Source organism: Sceloporus occidentalis, unplaced genomic scaffold, assembly GCF_023333645.1.
Source record: "Sceloporus occidentalis isolate IW3139 unplaced genomic scaffold, rSceOcc1.0.p SCAF_7, whole genome shotgun sequence".
Classification (NCBI taxonomy): domain Eukaryota; kingdom Metazoa; phylum Chordata; class Lepidosauria; order Squamata; family Phrynosomatidae; genus Sceloporus; species Sceloporus occidentalis.
Genome location: NW_028316987.1, coordinates 36,425,761 through 36,440,714, shown reverse-complemented (window position 1 = coordinate 36,440,714; position 14,954 = coordinate 36,425,761). Strand labels below are relative to the sequence as shown.

Sequence of the window (14,954 nt, the reverse complement as noted above, 5' to 3'; positions counted from 1 at the left end):
CCTAAGCACTGGAGTGCAGCTTTGGTGCAGCTTCCGGATTCTTAGGATGCATGCATCATTTAAACAGCATACCCCCAAAGACACCCAAAGCAGCTTTATTATGGCAGTCTGTAACAGGCCACTGTGTGGCATACATGCTTATGTTTTTTTCTGAAGTTTTTTTCCCCCAACTGTGATTCAAAGTGGGGAAATATTGCTGCATTTTTTTTCAAATGAACCCATCTTAAATGTGTTTTGTCACATAAGACAAGACTATGGGGCTAAGCAGATGGGCATCCAGGAGCGACCAGAAGCTGCCCCCAGCCTGGTGAACACATGCTGCTGCCCCAAGGGTGCCTGCTGCCATCGTCCTAAATGGACTGCGGCAAGGAGTAGAAAAGATCCACTCATTTTGGGGTCAGTTTTGGGCTGCCTTAGGCAGCCCCAGCACCCCAGAATGGCTTCCAGGCCTTCTGGGGGAATGCATCGGCTAAGCGTCATGCCTCTGGAGTGACCAGAAGCTGCCCCTGTCTGCCTGACTTTTACGGCTATGATAGTTCATTCTTTGGATTAACTGAGGGAAGGAACTTGGAAATGAAGTTGGCGATCACCCTCCACATACTTATATTCAGGTTTGTGTGTGAGGTGGTGGGGTAGCATAATTTATGCAAGCATCCTCATAAAGCAGGGTGGATTTGTATGAAATTGCAATGAGATCAACTCAGCTGAATTTGAAGGGACCAAAACATTTTCAACTGAATTGGGTGATGCAGATGAAGGCCAAAGTAAAACTACCTCAGTTCATCTTTCTGGGAAAAACAACGATTAAGAACAGTACTGGGCGGCTGGAATAGAGGGCAATATTTGCTCCTGCTTATCCTGGCAGGCCACACCAGAACACCGCTGGCACATTAAGTTGCTGACCATGCCTATGATGGCAGAGATGGGTAGTGACTAAGGAGGATTTTGGTTGTATTTATTTTTAACATATTAGTATATTATTTTAGTATTTTATAATGTGGTATCTTATTGTGCACTTTTTATTGTATATGTTCTGATGTACCGTCCTTTGGTGGAAAGGGCATTATAAATAAATGTTATTATTATTATTATTATTAGTAGTAGTATTAACTGGAAGTGATGCCATGTCCAGTTCCTGCTTAGGCTGATTCTTTGCTATTTTGGAGGCAGGTTGGAGGCTAAATCTGTGGAGGGACATACAACTGCTTCATTTGTGGATGTTTAAAGATGTTTAGGGCCATTTGTTGGTGAAAAGAAATTACCCATGTTGGGGGGGGGAAGAGGGGTGGTCCAAAGGCTTTAGGAGACGACAAAAAATAGGGCTGGAGCTGCATACAACCCACACTATCCCATGTAGGGAGGTGGACCTGGGTGAAGTAATTATCCATACCAGAATTAATTTCACCGATAACACCTCCTGGAAAATCCTTTAAACTATAGGTGCTGATTGTCATGCATCCAAATATAGTATTTACTGTATATACTCATGTATAAGTCTAGAAATTCAGGTCAAAAAATTGACCCAAAAAAGCTGAGTCGACTTATCCATGGGTCAATGTAAGTACTGTACCTTAACTCTTATTTAAAAGAAGAAACCATCTCCTGGTGAAAAGCAAGAGTATAATCTGTCCTGAAAGCATTGACCCCCTCTTACTCTCTCATCCATCCAGCCTTAAGACTGAGCACAAAGAGTTATGTCTGTTGGAATTTTGTAAATTCTTTGACATTGTTTTGCTTTGCTTCATCCTTTAGCTCCTTTGCTATATGCCCCTAAGTCTTACCCTCGACTTATCCACGGGTCATATCAAAATCCATAATTTTGCCCCCAAAACTTACCCTTGACTTATACATGACGTTGACTTATAGTCGAGTATATATGGTACTTCTGGGAAAGTTTTTAAGAATAAGTGTTTTCAACACTTGCAGAAAATGACTCTTGTGCAACTCAGCCAGAGGAAATGCCACCCTCTGCTGGTTATACTTGTTCATGATCTCTTCTTCCCTTTCTTTCTCACACACACACCCCCTCCTGGTATTTTGGGTGCTATTCAGAAGAGTAAGAAGGTTAGCTGTCACATTCTAACTGTTTTCTATTGTGTGTATCATTTCAGAGTACTATCATTAGCCACCAGTTGCCTGCTATCCATTTAGAATTTCAGGGATTAAGGTGACTTTCAGGAGCTGTGCCAATCAGAACTGACAGGTTTCGAGCTGAAGCTTGTCTAGCTTATCTATTCTGTCATTTAATACATTGTGGCAAGTGCTATAGGCATTTGCCAATGTCCAAGCTTGCTCCGTAAATTCTGTCCTTCTGGTGAACAAAGTTAATAAAATTAGTAACACAGAAAGTCTCCCTACCTATTCATATGTAGAAAGACTGAAGGAAGAATTGTCACTATATTAATATACCACTTCCATGCAGTGAAAGTGACTTGTTAATTACCAGATAAATCACAACTGTCTTCTGCAAAAAGTGATCTATGATCTTTGTGAAATGTTTAGAAACTTTTAGAGCGAACCCGGGCAAGGAGAGAAAATTTACAGAAGAAAATGGCAGGACGGCCAACAGCTGGATTGCGAACTACAACGCAAACAAAGAGGAGCAGAGAACCATTATCAGAAGCTGGTAACCAGCCACTGCAGCATAGTGAAGAAGGTATTTTTCACAAAAATGAGCCTGTGTGTGTTATCAGGTTTGCAAGTTTCTGTGCATCAGCTCTTTACTTGTTCATTAATCTTTTTCCTTCTGGCAAATTGACATTAAAATTAATAAAGATAAATGGCTTTCATTCAGCCTTTTAAACTGTGAGTAGTAGTTTTAATGATGTTTTAATATGGCTTTATTGTTATTATAGATTGTCTTTCTTTGAACCTTCGAGCTGATATTTGTGGGCAGAAGTTAGGTAAATATTATTAATATATAAAATTAATATATTATATTATATAAATATTATTATATAATATAAATATTATATACTATTTAATACAGCATTAAAAACACTATTAATCCTGGTTGAGTCTCCCTTATCCAAAATGCTTGGACCAGAGGTGTTTTGGAGTTGGAGGGGATGGATTTTGGAATACTTGAATTTGCATATATGTACATAATGAAATATCTTGGAGATGGGATCCATCAGAAAACAAAAGTGTCATTATCTCAACCACCCATTAAAAAGGGTTTGAATGTTGGAATATTTTGGATTTCAGAATTCCGGATAAGGGAGACTCAATCTGTAGTTCACATAGGTCCAAAACACACTGCAGAAATAATCCAATTTGAGACCATTTTAACTGCCCTGCCTCAATGCTAGGGAATTCTGGAATGTCTAGTTTATTATGACACTAGAACTCTCTGGATTTAGCCTCCGTGAAGGCTAAATGTCTCATAGACCTACAGCTCCCAGAATTCCCTAGCATTGAGCCAGGGCAGTTAAGGTGGTCTCAAACCAGATTATTTCTGCAGTGTGTTTTGGACCATAGTTAATAATAAAATGGCATTCTGGACCTGTAGGATATCTGCTAACATTTAGATTGACAGTAAATTCTAGGATTTTTATAAGCAAAACTGCTGTCATGTGGATAATCTGACTCTTTAATACATTTTTGCAAGCAAGGCAGTACAGAAGAAGCTTGTTAAACAAGAAGCAATTTTCTAATACAGTATGGAGAGTCTAAAGAGGATGAATTCTTGTTCTTTTATGTACACTCCTTATACTTTCCTAGCACAGTTCTGTTTTTACTTCCATTTTGATTTTAGCCTAAAATATATTCAGTGAATTGTTTGTTCTTTTGAAATTTCTACAGAAAAACCAAGTACGAAGCCATCACCTTCCAAAAGACGTTGTTCGGACAATGTGGAGGTTCCAGTTTCTAATTCAGAGAATGCATGCCCAATTAACCCTTCTTCTATAAATGATGTTCCTCCTGAAGGGATTCCTACCCCTCAGCTTGTTGTATCACCCATCAAAACTGAAGAACAGGACCCTAAATCTGGATTAGCTTCTGTTACTTCAGTTAAAACACGTATGCAAAAGCTGGCTGAACAACGACGCTGCTGGGATAGTGGTAAATATTTCACTTTCCATTATATATGTAGCCAAAAAATAATGATATAAACAGTACAATGATATAAACAAGCAAAACATGAGATTTTAGTATCAGGACATATTGAAGATGCAACTTTGTAGAAAGTTAGGGACATGAAACTTGATGAGGGAAATAGGTCAAAAGTAAGAAAAATGGATTAAGATAAACTTGTGTACTGGATTCCACCCCCAGCCCCCCAGTACTACATCACTTTTGTATGTTTTTAATGGTACTGTTACTTTAAATTGTAAGCCGCTCTGAGTCTTAGTTTTGGGGGGAAAAGCAGGATATAAATAAATATAACAATAATAAATAAACAATACTGATGCAAGAAAGCAGGTTGCACTTGTGGCAGTTGGAGTAAAGATATGGCAGAAAGCAAATATAGTGTAGTGATGAAAACATGCCATAATATGATTGTATAGTTTTGAAAATGTTTATTTTCAAAATCATATAATCAAATTAGAGTTGTTAATAGGGGTGACTGGGGCTGGAGCAGCCTCAAGCCACTCCAAGCTGCCAGTCTGCTTGACCTCATAGTATAAAAATATTTGTTCTGCATGTCCATTAACAGATATGTTAGTTATATGTCATCAGCGGGCTGGAAGGGAAAGGAATTAATATCTTCACCTTATTAATATGTTGCTGTCTCATTTCATAGAGGTGATTTTCACTTGGCAGAGCCAGCCAAAGAAGGTTGTTCCACGCAGTTAGTGTTGCTTTATGGTACATATGAGGATTCTATTATATGTTAGGGCATATCTGTATTGTTTTCAGGCTATAGTATCTTATAAGAACCTCTGTGGGTACAGAGTTTAGATATCTGAAGTACGAGTGTTGGCTTGGCACCAATTTTTAAAACAATCTCATATCTGGGGAGAAGGTGAAGAGTAGCCTCTTTCGTCTTTTGTGCCATTTGTATTTAGAATATATGTACTCTTGCTTCAGAAAATTCTTAATCTCATTGGTATTTATAGTCAAGTACTCTATAGCTATATAATATTGGTCTCTGTACCATCTTAATTTGCAGATTTGCCTGAAAGTTCTTGCAGCTCGCCTATCCAATCAAAAGAATTTGTTGCTTCCCCACCCAGACAACTCCCTCTTACAGCTGATACCCCAATAGGGCGAAGAGGCCGTCTAGCTAACCTTGCTGCTACAATTGGCTCCTGGGAAAATGACCTAAGTCATCCATCTGCAAAGCAAAACAATACACAAGAACAGCCTGGTACTACTTGTTTATCCAAATTGTCCACTACAAGTGGAGCATCTGCTAGAATCAATAGTGGCAGTGTAAAGCAGGATGCAGCATCCTGTTTGCAAAAGGCTGTTGAGTCATCTGTGAATAAGTCAGCAATCTCTGGAATATTGGTAAGTGATCATATTTAATCTCATGTGATTTCCTAGCTAGATCTTCAGAGCACAGGCTGACATATTAGGCAGAAATCCTAAGTGCATTTATTAGAGAGTAAGTAGCATTGAACACATTAAGGCTTTAGAACTTGTAAAACAATCTGTTAAGGAATGAGCTGTTTGAGTAGCAGTTTAAGGAGAGGAAAATGAGGTCTGGCATGCAACCTTTTTCACTGAAATCGGGTGCTATAGATAGCGGTTGTCATGAGACACCAATTTGGTCCAATGTTATTCAATCATGACCTGGGTCAATATATGAGGAATTGGTGTATGGACATTTTAAATACAATATTAGGCACAGTATGCTGAAGTGAATATTGGCCAGAATTGTGCTTTAACTAGGTGTTTCCTTGATGAGAACTTCCCAAAATTGGCCAGTTTTTAACATATATAGATGCTCTGGGGAAATGCTAATTCCCTTTACAGATTCTTGGTTAAGCTGTACTTGTAAAAGTAGCACCGTGAGGGGATGAAGACATTTGTTCAGGCCTCCTAGATGAACAATTAGAAGTGTGCTTCAGTTTTGGAGCAATAACGCCAGAATTGCTAGTGTTGCATTTCCGTTACAGTAAGAAAATTTATGCAGAATGAACTTTGTTATTTTTTGGTGAAACTGACTATTTCTTACTTCCCACCTTCTAGGGACCTAATAGTTCTGGAACGAAAAACTCAGGAGTAACTAACAGTAATTCTAAAGAAATTGAGCTATCCAAACTGCTGTCTCAAGAAAAAGCTATTAAGCCTTCACTGAAACCAGCATTGTCTCAACAACCTCTTGCCAAAAACGAGCGATTTAAAGGAACACAAGTACAACTTGATTACAAGGATAAGCCAACCACACCAGGTGACAGGCAAATTCATTCTTTAAATAGCTTTCATTTTAATAATGTTGAACTTGGAACACATACACAAGTGATTTTAATGTTAATTTTTGGGTTTAATCATTATTAATTTAATTGGATTTCAATTTTGTATTGTTTTTTTAGCTAACTTGTGTGATAAATGACCTATAGTCATCTTTAAATAACATTAATAATCTTTAAATAAATTGCGTCCGGCAGCAAATGATTGTTAGGCCATGATCAAAGCTCTGTGTATGAACTGAATGGAAATGTAAAGTGGTGATGATGGCTTTAATATTCTCTAATGTTTTGCACAATTTCACTTAGATTGTGGTTGTGCTGCAAGCTCCTTTGCTTACTTGTGTATCTGTTGATATTTTCCTAAAATTTTGAACTGATGCTATACTTATTTGTGAGCTAAGTCCCACTGTTTTAATAGTGACTTGCCCCCAGTGGCTGCAGTCCTATGTACACGGATGATATACTCAGGACCTAACCTGCTCCAAATCTTTGAAATGAAGTGCAAATGGGGGACATAGAGAATCATGTCATTTTAAAGATGTTGCAGTTTTTATAAACTGCATTTAGCTTCTTATTTGTTCTGGAGCTTATTGTCATGTATCTTCCTTTCATTATTTGTGCAAAACTGATTTTATGTTACTTATGATATCCTTTGTAAGACTCACTTCAGTTTTGTTGTTCATATTAGAGTGGCAAAGGATGATACTGACTAGTTATTGACCTTCAGTAGTCCATGTGAAGCCATTTGAGATGCTGAATATATATAGCATTCATCCATACAAGAGAAGCATACTACAGGTTTCTTAACAGTGGTGACAGCAGAGTAAAATCCATCACATGGATGAAAAACACCACAGCCAGGCCTGCATATTGCAATGTTGGTATAAGCACTAGCCTGATACTAGGTAGGCAAGAATTGCATGCAGAATATATAATGTAATTCCATGCAGGTGAGCAGACTAGTGGGCAGGGGGAAGCTCATACTTCATTAACTTTCTGCAGTCAGCGTAGTAACCAGATGAGTTGCCAGAGAAGGGAGACCCTTTACTCCACATCCAGAAATGTAGCTCTCTATCCCTCTTCTGCAGGTTTCTATCAGCCTAGTTTTTTTTTTAAATGCAGTAACTTTGGAGATCACTTCTTAATAGTTTGCTTTAAGATACCACTAGCAAACAGCCATTGATAGCAATTTCATAGAAATGGTATGCAAAAATGATTAGATGCCTTAAGTTCATTTTTTCCTTTTTTGATAAGTCCTCTGTTTTGGGGCTGGGAAGACTTTCATGCTGTATTGGATGGCTTCTTCCTAGGGTCAGGAAGGAAAAGAATCTGATACTTTATATCCTTGCTTTATATTTTAATGTCAACCTACACGGCTATGTTTTGGTGAAGTCAATTTTAAAGAAAGGCTGACTGTATCAAGAATGGCAGCCTGCTAGAATTTGTATCTTACAACATCACCTCCATTCCCTGAAATCTACTATGTAGCTGGTTTACAAAATCCTAAATCCTCTCAGGGGTGGGGGAAAATCAAAATCCATGTAGCTGAATCATTTGCATCATATTTGCTTATGTATTCAGAATTTAGGCTTTTGACATGGTGGGCCATACTCTTCTGTAAAAGAGCTTCTTATATAGATGGCAGCTTTTAAAATAATTAAAAAATTCCGGTTGAAAACTCTGAATATGTTGAGCAGCGTAGAACTGCCTTTTCATTTACCGTATATACTCAAGTATAAGTTAAACTCATGTATAAATTGAGGGCTGGTTTTGGGGCCACAATTAGGAATTTTGGTATGACTTGTGGGTAAGTCAAAGGTAAAGTTTAGTGGCATGTAACAAAAGATCTAAAGCAGTGATTCCCAAAGTGGGTGGTATGCTTCCCCCTGGGAGCCGTGGAAGGATCCAGAGAGGTGGTGAGGTAGAAATGGGGCAATAGGTGGGTGGTGAAGGAAAAGGGGGACATCGGGGGGGGGGGCTTCAGTCAAAGTACAGTATGCCTGCTCCATATGTGACTTCCTGTTTATGCGGAAGTTGCCGCGCCATTAAATGCATGGTGTGTGTGCACTATGCCACCATGAGCACAAGCCCCATTATATTGAATGTTGCTCGAGCTTACATGGGATTTGCCTTACGTGGGGAATCCGTTCTGGACCACCACCACCCCGTGTGGTGGTGGTGGTCCGGAACGGATCCCCCACGTAAGGCAAGGCTCCACTGTATTGGTGTGCAGGAAAGACAAGGGGAAACAGCAGTCTTTAGGACCATGGTGGGGATAAGGATTTTATTAACCTCTTTTCAGGGTTCCCAGAAAACCACCACACAGCCTTGCTGATCATTTTGTGTGTGGGAGGGTCTCCCATTCTTTGCCTGCCTATGTGAGTTCACTCCCTTACCAGCATCTTTTGCTAGTAGTGGTCATTGGAAAACATGTGTGAGGCTTGGGCACAGGGAATTGCTTCTGTGGCTCAGAGCGGTATCATTTTGGGCAAGACTGGAATTAGAGCACAGACTGGCAGCAAAAAGAAGCTTTCAAATTTGGGATCCTGCTTAAGCTCTGTGAGTTGTGTTGGTTGGCAGGCTGGAGTTGCACTGCTGCTCTTGCTTTCTTTCATTGGACAGGGTGAGAGAAGAGATAGCAGAAGCAACAATTTTTTTTATGGGAGAGTGGACACTTGAAGATGTGAGGGGAATACGCCTCTAGGGAAGGGGTATCTGTGCTCAATTCTTGGAAAGAGTCAATTGTCTTGGAGCAGCTTCTGTAGTTAACATCTCTTCCTGGCCCACACTAGTCTCCAGTCCAGAGCACATGGCTTCTAATCCCCCTGCGCGCGCACACACACACACACACACACACACACACACACTGGCTGCACCCTTCTCTGCCCTGATGAAGGATTGAGAATTCCTTCACTCTAGGGAGAAACTTCTCCCTTGCACCTGATCACCCTGGGAGCAGCAACTGAGCAGCTGCCTGACCAGTAATCAAGAGGCCTCTTGTCTGTATTAGCCTTTGCCACAAGGCTGGCATGAGTGAGAGGTTTCTTGGTTGCTGCTCAATCAGTTACTTAGTTGCTGCTCCCAGGATGACAGGGCACAAAAGGAGCAGCAACTGAGTAGCCATACAGCAACCAAGAAGCTTCTCACCTGTGTTGGCCTTAGCTGCAAGGTTGGCACAAGCAAGAAGCTTCTTGGTCACTGCTGAGCGAGCTGCTTGGTTGCTGTTTCCAAGGTGACTGGGTGCAAAGAGAGTAGCAACCATGACTGATTGTTCTGAATTTGCAGTAGAAAAGGTATAGGTTTTCCACTGACATGATTATCTAGTTGTGTCCGACTGTAGGGGGCGGTGCTCATCTCCGTTACTAAGCCGAGGAAGCCAGTATCGTCAGAGATCATTCCTTGGCCATGTGGCCAGCATGACTACATGGAGAACAGCAGATTTAATATAAAAAAATATGCATGGTGGGCGATAGGGTTGTTGCCCAAAAGGAAAGAGGACTGTAGCCCAAAACTATTTGTGGACCACTGATCTAAAGGATGAAGCAAAGGAAAACAATGCCAAAGAATTTACAATATCCCAGCAGGCATAACTGTTTGTACTCATCCTAAAGGCTGGATGGGTGAGAGAATTGGGGTTCAGAGTTCAGAGTCGGTGCTTACAGAACAAATTATGCTCTTGCATTTCACCAGGGGATGGTTCCTTTTTTAAAATAAGAGTTAAAGTATAGTCCTTGCATTGGCCCATGGATAAGTCAACTCAGTTTTTTGGGTCAATTTTTTGACTAAAATTTCTAGACTTATATATGAGTATATACAGTAGTTCCTGATGGCAGATATTTAATCTATGCTGGATTGGTCTACCTGGTAGCTGCTTGGAAACAAATGTGATCTAGCCATAGAAGTCTTAGGAGATCTTGCAGCATCTAGAGAAGATTGAAGGTAGCTCAGTCATAAAGTTTGAATGTTTTTTAAAAATTTTTTTACAGTCGGCCCTTCACATTCACGGACTTGGCATTTGCAAATTTGGTTATTTGCAACCTGCACGTGAGCCACTCCCCCCATCTCCTCCAATGCCTGGGACAGCTTGCTCCAGCTGTCCCAGGCATTGGAGGGGATGTGGGATAGGCTCGCACACAAGCTGTAGCTAGCTGTCCCAGGAATTGGAGGGGAGGTGGCTGAAGGCCATGGTTCAGTTGCCTTCTTCTTCCTTTGTCTTTTCCACACAAGGGTCTTGTTCCCCTAACCCTCACGAATGTGAAGGGCCAACTGTATAGCTATCTATATGGTACAGCACTGTGTTTTAAGATGTTTTGATGGTGTATTCAGGCATGTTATATTCATATTATGGGTGCCTTGAAATGTTATTTCTTATCCTTAGTACTTACATTCCATATTTGAACATATTTAACAGCTGGCATTTGGTTGTGTAGTATAGAAGGAAGCTTTGGAAAACAACTTCATGCTACACTTCACATTATTTCTAAATCATGAAGAACCTAACTTGTTAATGAAGCAAAACCCATTGTTCTTATAGGAGGATCAGGCATTAAGCCTTTTCTAGAACGTTTTGGAGAGCGGTGCCAGGAGCATACTACACAAAGTCCTGTCATCGTTGGAGGACACAGAACTCCCATTATTACTCCAAACACAAAGACAATCCAAGAAAGACTCTTCAGACAGAATGAAGTATCCTCAACTGCCAGTCTAGCACATCAACTTAAACAGGTATGACTTACTATCTAGTTAAGAACATGAGGAATGATCATGCCAAAATACTGCATTATACTAGAGATAATGAGTACAAGTTAATGTTACATTTACTTTTTCTTGATGTGTTCAGGAACGTGAACGAGAACTTGCATGCATTAGAGGGCGGTTTGATAGGGGCAGCTTGTGGGGTGCTGAACGAGAAGAGAACTTGAAGAAGAAAAGTCAAGAAACAAAACAGGTAAAATGTTGGATCCTATTTTAATGGATCTGTAACATCTACATAGGCAAATGCCAATGCTTTCTGTGTTCTTGTCCTGCTTACTCTGCATGCAAAAATAATGGGTTGAGATGTTTATGTAGATCATGAGTTGTTCCTATAGAAGCAAGTCATATGTGATCTCTATGTGCAGGTTTTATGCATTTTTTCCTACAATAAGCATCCCAGTTTTCTTCACTAATACTATGCATTTTCAAATGCACATAACTCCAGTATGTTATAGAACTCCCAAAAGGGCTTTTTATTCCCTAATCAGTCTGATACTCTAAAGCATATAGTGAAACTCTGGCCTGTAGGGCAAATTTGGCATGGTAGATGAGGCGCTGGGCTAACACCCCTTCCTTGTCAAATGTTTACCCGTTCAGAATAGAGAGGAGAGAATGATATTATCCACTGCCTGAAGGCCATGATTTAGTTGTCTTCTTCCTCCTTTGCCTTTTCCATACAGGGGGAGGAAAACTGGAGGTATAGTCAATCAATGTTTTGAGGAACCAGCTGAGCTGGTGTCATCCCTCCCCTGCTTCCCCCATCAAAAGAGAGCAAAAAATGAGTGAAACCACCACTGCTAAGATGCTTCCTGGAGAAGCATCCTTCTGGGCAGTGCATCTGTAGAGGTTGCAGCTTCATTCTGCACAGGTTTTCCAGTCCTGAGGAATGTACAGAGTGAAGCTGAATCTCTTGTGAAAGTGCTGACTGGAGGAACTCTAGCTGGTACTCTAGCCCAGAACAATGATTTGGGGGTTGGGGGGTTAACATTGGATTACAACTCTAGACTAGTGTTCAATTCCTAGTTTGGCCATGAAACCCACTGGGTGATCTTTGGCAAGTCACATGCTGTCAACCTCAGGAAGGCCATGGCAAACCACCTCTGAAGAAACTTGCCAAGGAAACCCCATGATAGGTTTGTCTTAGGGTCAGCATGAACGCACACAACAACAAACCCTGATGTTATTTGGCTCAGGGTGTCCTTGGGAAAATGCCCCACAAAGTTTCTTCATCACTGTGCTAAAGTAATTTGTTATTGGTATGCCATGTTAAGCTACTTTGCCTTTACAAAGTCTCATTTTGTTCCAAACTGTTTTCTTTGGGTAAATGGGGGGTTGAAGAAGAGGTTATACATTATGAATTCTAAGAAACAATCTGGAAACATGTTTAAGACTTTATAGCATTAGAAATATCTCCTTCAGTTTATATATGCTGACCATGATGTATTTTCCCCCCTAGGAGATTCAGTTTCAAGCTAATTCAAAGCATATCCCCAGTTCAGGTGATAGTTCCCAGTTAGCAGCAGAAAAAGCCACAAGACTTGAGACAGTAGCAGAAAGCATATCTTCAGGTGAGTATACTCTAGGTTGAAATTGATTATCTGAATATGAAGGATGGTTTAGTGAAGGTAAGAAGAATTTGTTTGAATCTTAACCTCATAAATGCTTAGAGTAAATCTAGTTTATATTTCAGAGTATCAGTATTTGTTGTTAGGATATTGTCAGTGAATGCTTTACTTGCTTGTGTAAAACAAGTCCTTGCATTTTTATGCAGTCATGTAAGAGATGAAACAGCTAGTAGGATAACTGATATGAGGGTTTTGGATTTCACTTCTCATGTATCCTTGCTATTGGGCATGTTATCTGGGCTGATTGGAGTTACAACACAAAATGTGTAGAGCAGCAGGCTGGGAAAGGCTGAGCTAGATAATTTCCCCCCTAGAACTTTGACAAGTATACATGGCTAAACTCTCTCCCTGCCTCTTCTGCTTTTTAAAATAAAATGCAAAAGCACAAAGTAGATCTCCACTGAATTTTTAGATCTGCAATATTTACATATATAGGATAAATATATATATTATATATGACACTAGTCAGATATTATTTCCCCAAACTTCTATGACACAGCAAATCTTGAGTTTTCGTACACCCTCTTCCCATCCTCTCTTGCTGAATAGAGAACAGCATATGGCCATGTGGATTAGATTAATGTGACATAATTGAACCTTATTACTGTTGTTATACAAATTGGGAAAGGATATGTGAGTAAGACCAAGGTCTCTGTCACACAATAGGAAAGATGTGCCTCCTTAAGATATTGTTGGCTGTATCCAATATTGTTGTACTACCATGACTTTAGAATTTTAGTAAATTCTCCTGCCAAATTAAGATGCTACTAAATGAGTTAATTTATCTTCTAAAAGTAGAGGCTTGTGATTTCCTATTCTTTCAAGAAATCTAGACTTACACAGACCACTTACAAACTAGCTTTACCTTACTGAAGTTTTGAACATTATTTTAAAATTATTTACTTTATTGAGTCAAGTATTGCCTGGAACCCTCTAGGTACTTCAGATTATGAAAAGACAGAAGAACACACTCCTCTGAGAATTTTCTCACCAAAGACTCCTATAAAAACAGTTTCTAACTCAAAGCTTGAACAGCTTTCTGAACAACAAAAAGGTTTGTATTTTCTAACTTTGTTTCCTGAATTAGTCCTTATTATATACATATAGAGAGCCAGTGTGGCATAGTGGTTTGAGCATCGAACTATGACTATGAAGACCAGGGTTTAATTCTTGCTCAGCCGTGTAAACCCACTGGGTGACCTTGGGCAAGTCATATGCTCTCAGCCTCAGAGAATGGCGAACTCCCTCTGAAGATACTTGCCAAGAAAACTGCAGGATAGGGTCGCCTTTGGGTCATAAATTGGAAATGATTTGAAGGCACACAACAACAACAATAATAAGTACATATTTAATCCTTCAAAAGAAGTTTTACAAAAATCAGTAAGCTTAAACCTTCACAGTGTTTCACAGCTAATCTTTGAGAAATAGGTAAATTTGTTGGTATTTGGAAAATGTCATTGCACAACAACATAATTCATAATTAAATCATATAAACATTTCACTATAAAGCACAACATGAGTATAAAAATGAAAAAGTACCATCTAAAATGACCAGCATTAAATAGCAATAATTTTTAACATGTTTATTTTAAAAACATGTCAGGTTCAAACTAATAATTAAAAGCTGATGCAAACAGCTAGAGCATTAGAACCTGCCTGGAAAGACACAAAGAGAAGATGAAGCAAATTTTACAAGGCAAGGAATTGTATAGTGATGTGACTGTAACTGAAATTACTTGATCTCATAAAGATAATGCAGTTGGAAAGCTGAAAAAGAGAATAAGACTATTGAAATATGCTTCATCAAAATTTAGATAATAGCAGGAGGACTATATAGAAAATCTTCCTTATTGGTATTTGCAATAAATAGATAAAGTTTGTTCAGAAATTCACTATTGCTGTAATTTTCTTATTCCTTTGGAAACTTCTAGATTATAATGTGGAAACCGATTGTGAAAAGACTGAAGAACACAGTTCATTGAACATCTTCTCACCAAAGACCTCTGCAGACAGTGTGTCTAATTCAAATCTTGAGCAAACTCCTGCCCAACACAAAGGTTTGTAAAATAAATAAATATGCGGGGTAGCTGTTTTACCATAAAATAAAAGCTTAAGTACACATGCTGGTAGTATCTTTATTAGCCTAACCAAAAGGCGCAAAATATATTACACTAGCTTTCAAAACTTCTTCATTAAGCAAACATTATTTTCA

General features: G+C 39.3%; 1 protein-coding gene across 3 annotated transcripts in view; it reads left to right on the top strand.

Moving 5' to 3' along the window:
* ANLN (anillin, actin binding protein) overlaps positions 1-14,954 on the top strand; it is a 44,448-nt gene that overhangs the window by 4,470 nt on the left and 25,024 nt on the right. For 2 of the 3 annotated variants that reach the window (XM_089532589.1, XM_089532591.1), the window contains 10 exons: positions 2,503-2,656; positions 2,856-2,903; positions 3,805-4,065; positions 5,117-5,457; positions 6,142-6,343; positions 10,897-11,087; positions 11,203-11,310; positions 12,574-12,685; positions 13,680-13,796; positions 14,674-14,799. In XM_089532589.1, coding sequence (XP_089388715.1) covers positions 2,503-2,656; positions 2,856-2,903; positions 3,805-4,065; positions 5,117-5,457; positions 6,142-6,343; positions 10,897-11,087; positions 11,203-11,310; positions 12,574-12,685; positions 13,680-13,796; positions 14,674-14,799 — 1,660 coding nt within the window. The remainder of the gene's footprint in view (positions 1-2,502; positions 2,657-2,855; positions 2,904-3,804; positions 4,066-5,116; positions 5,458-6,141; positions 6,344-10,896; positions 11,088-11,202; positions 11,311-12,573; positions 12,686-13,679; positions 13,797-14,673; positions 14,800-14,954) is intronic. The other variant, XM_089532590.1, reaches the window with a different exon arrangement.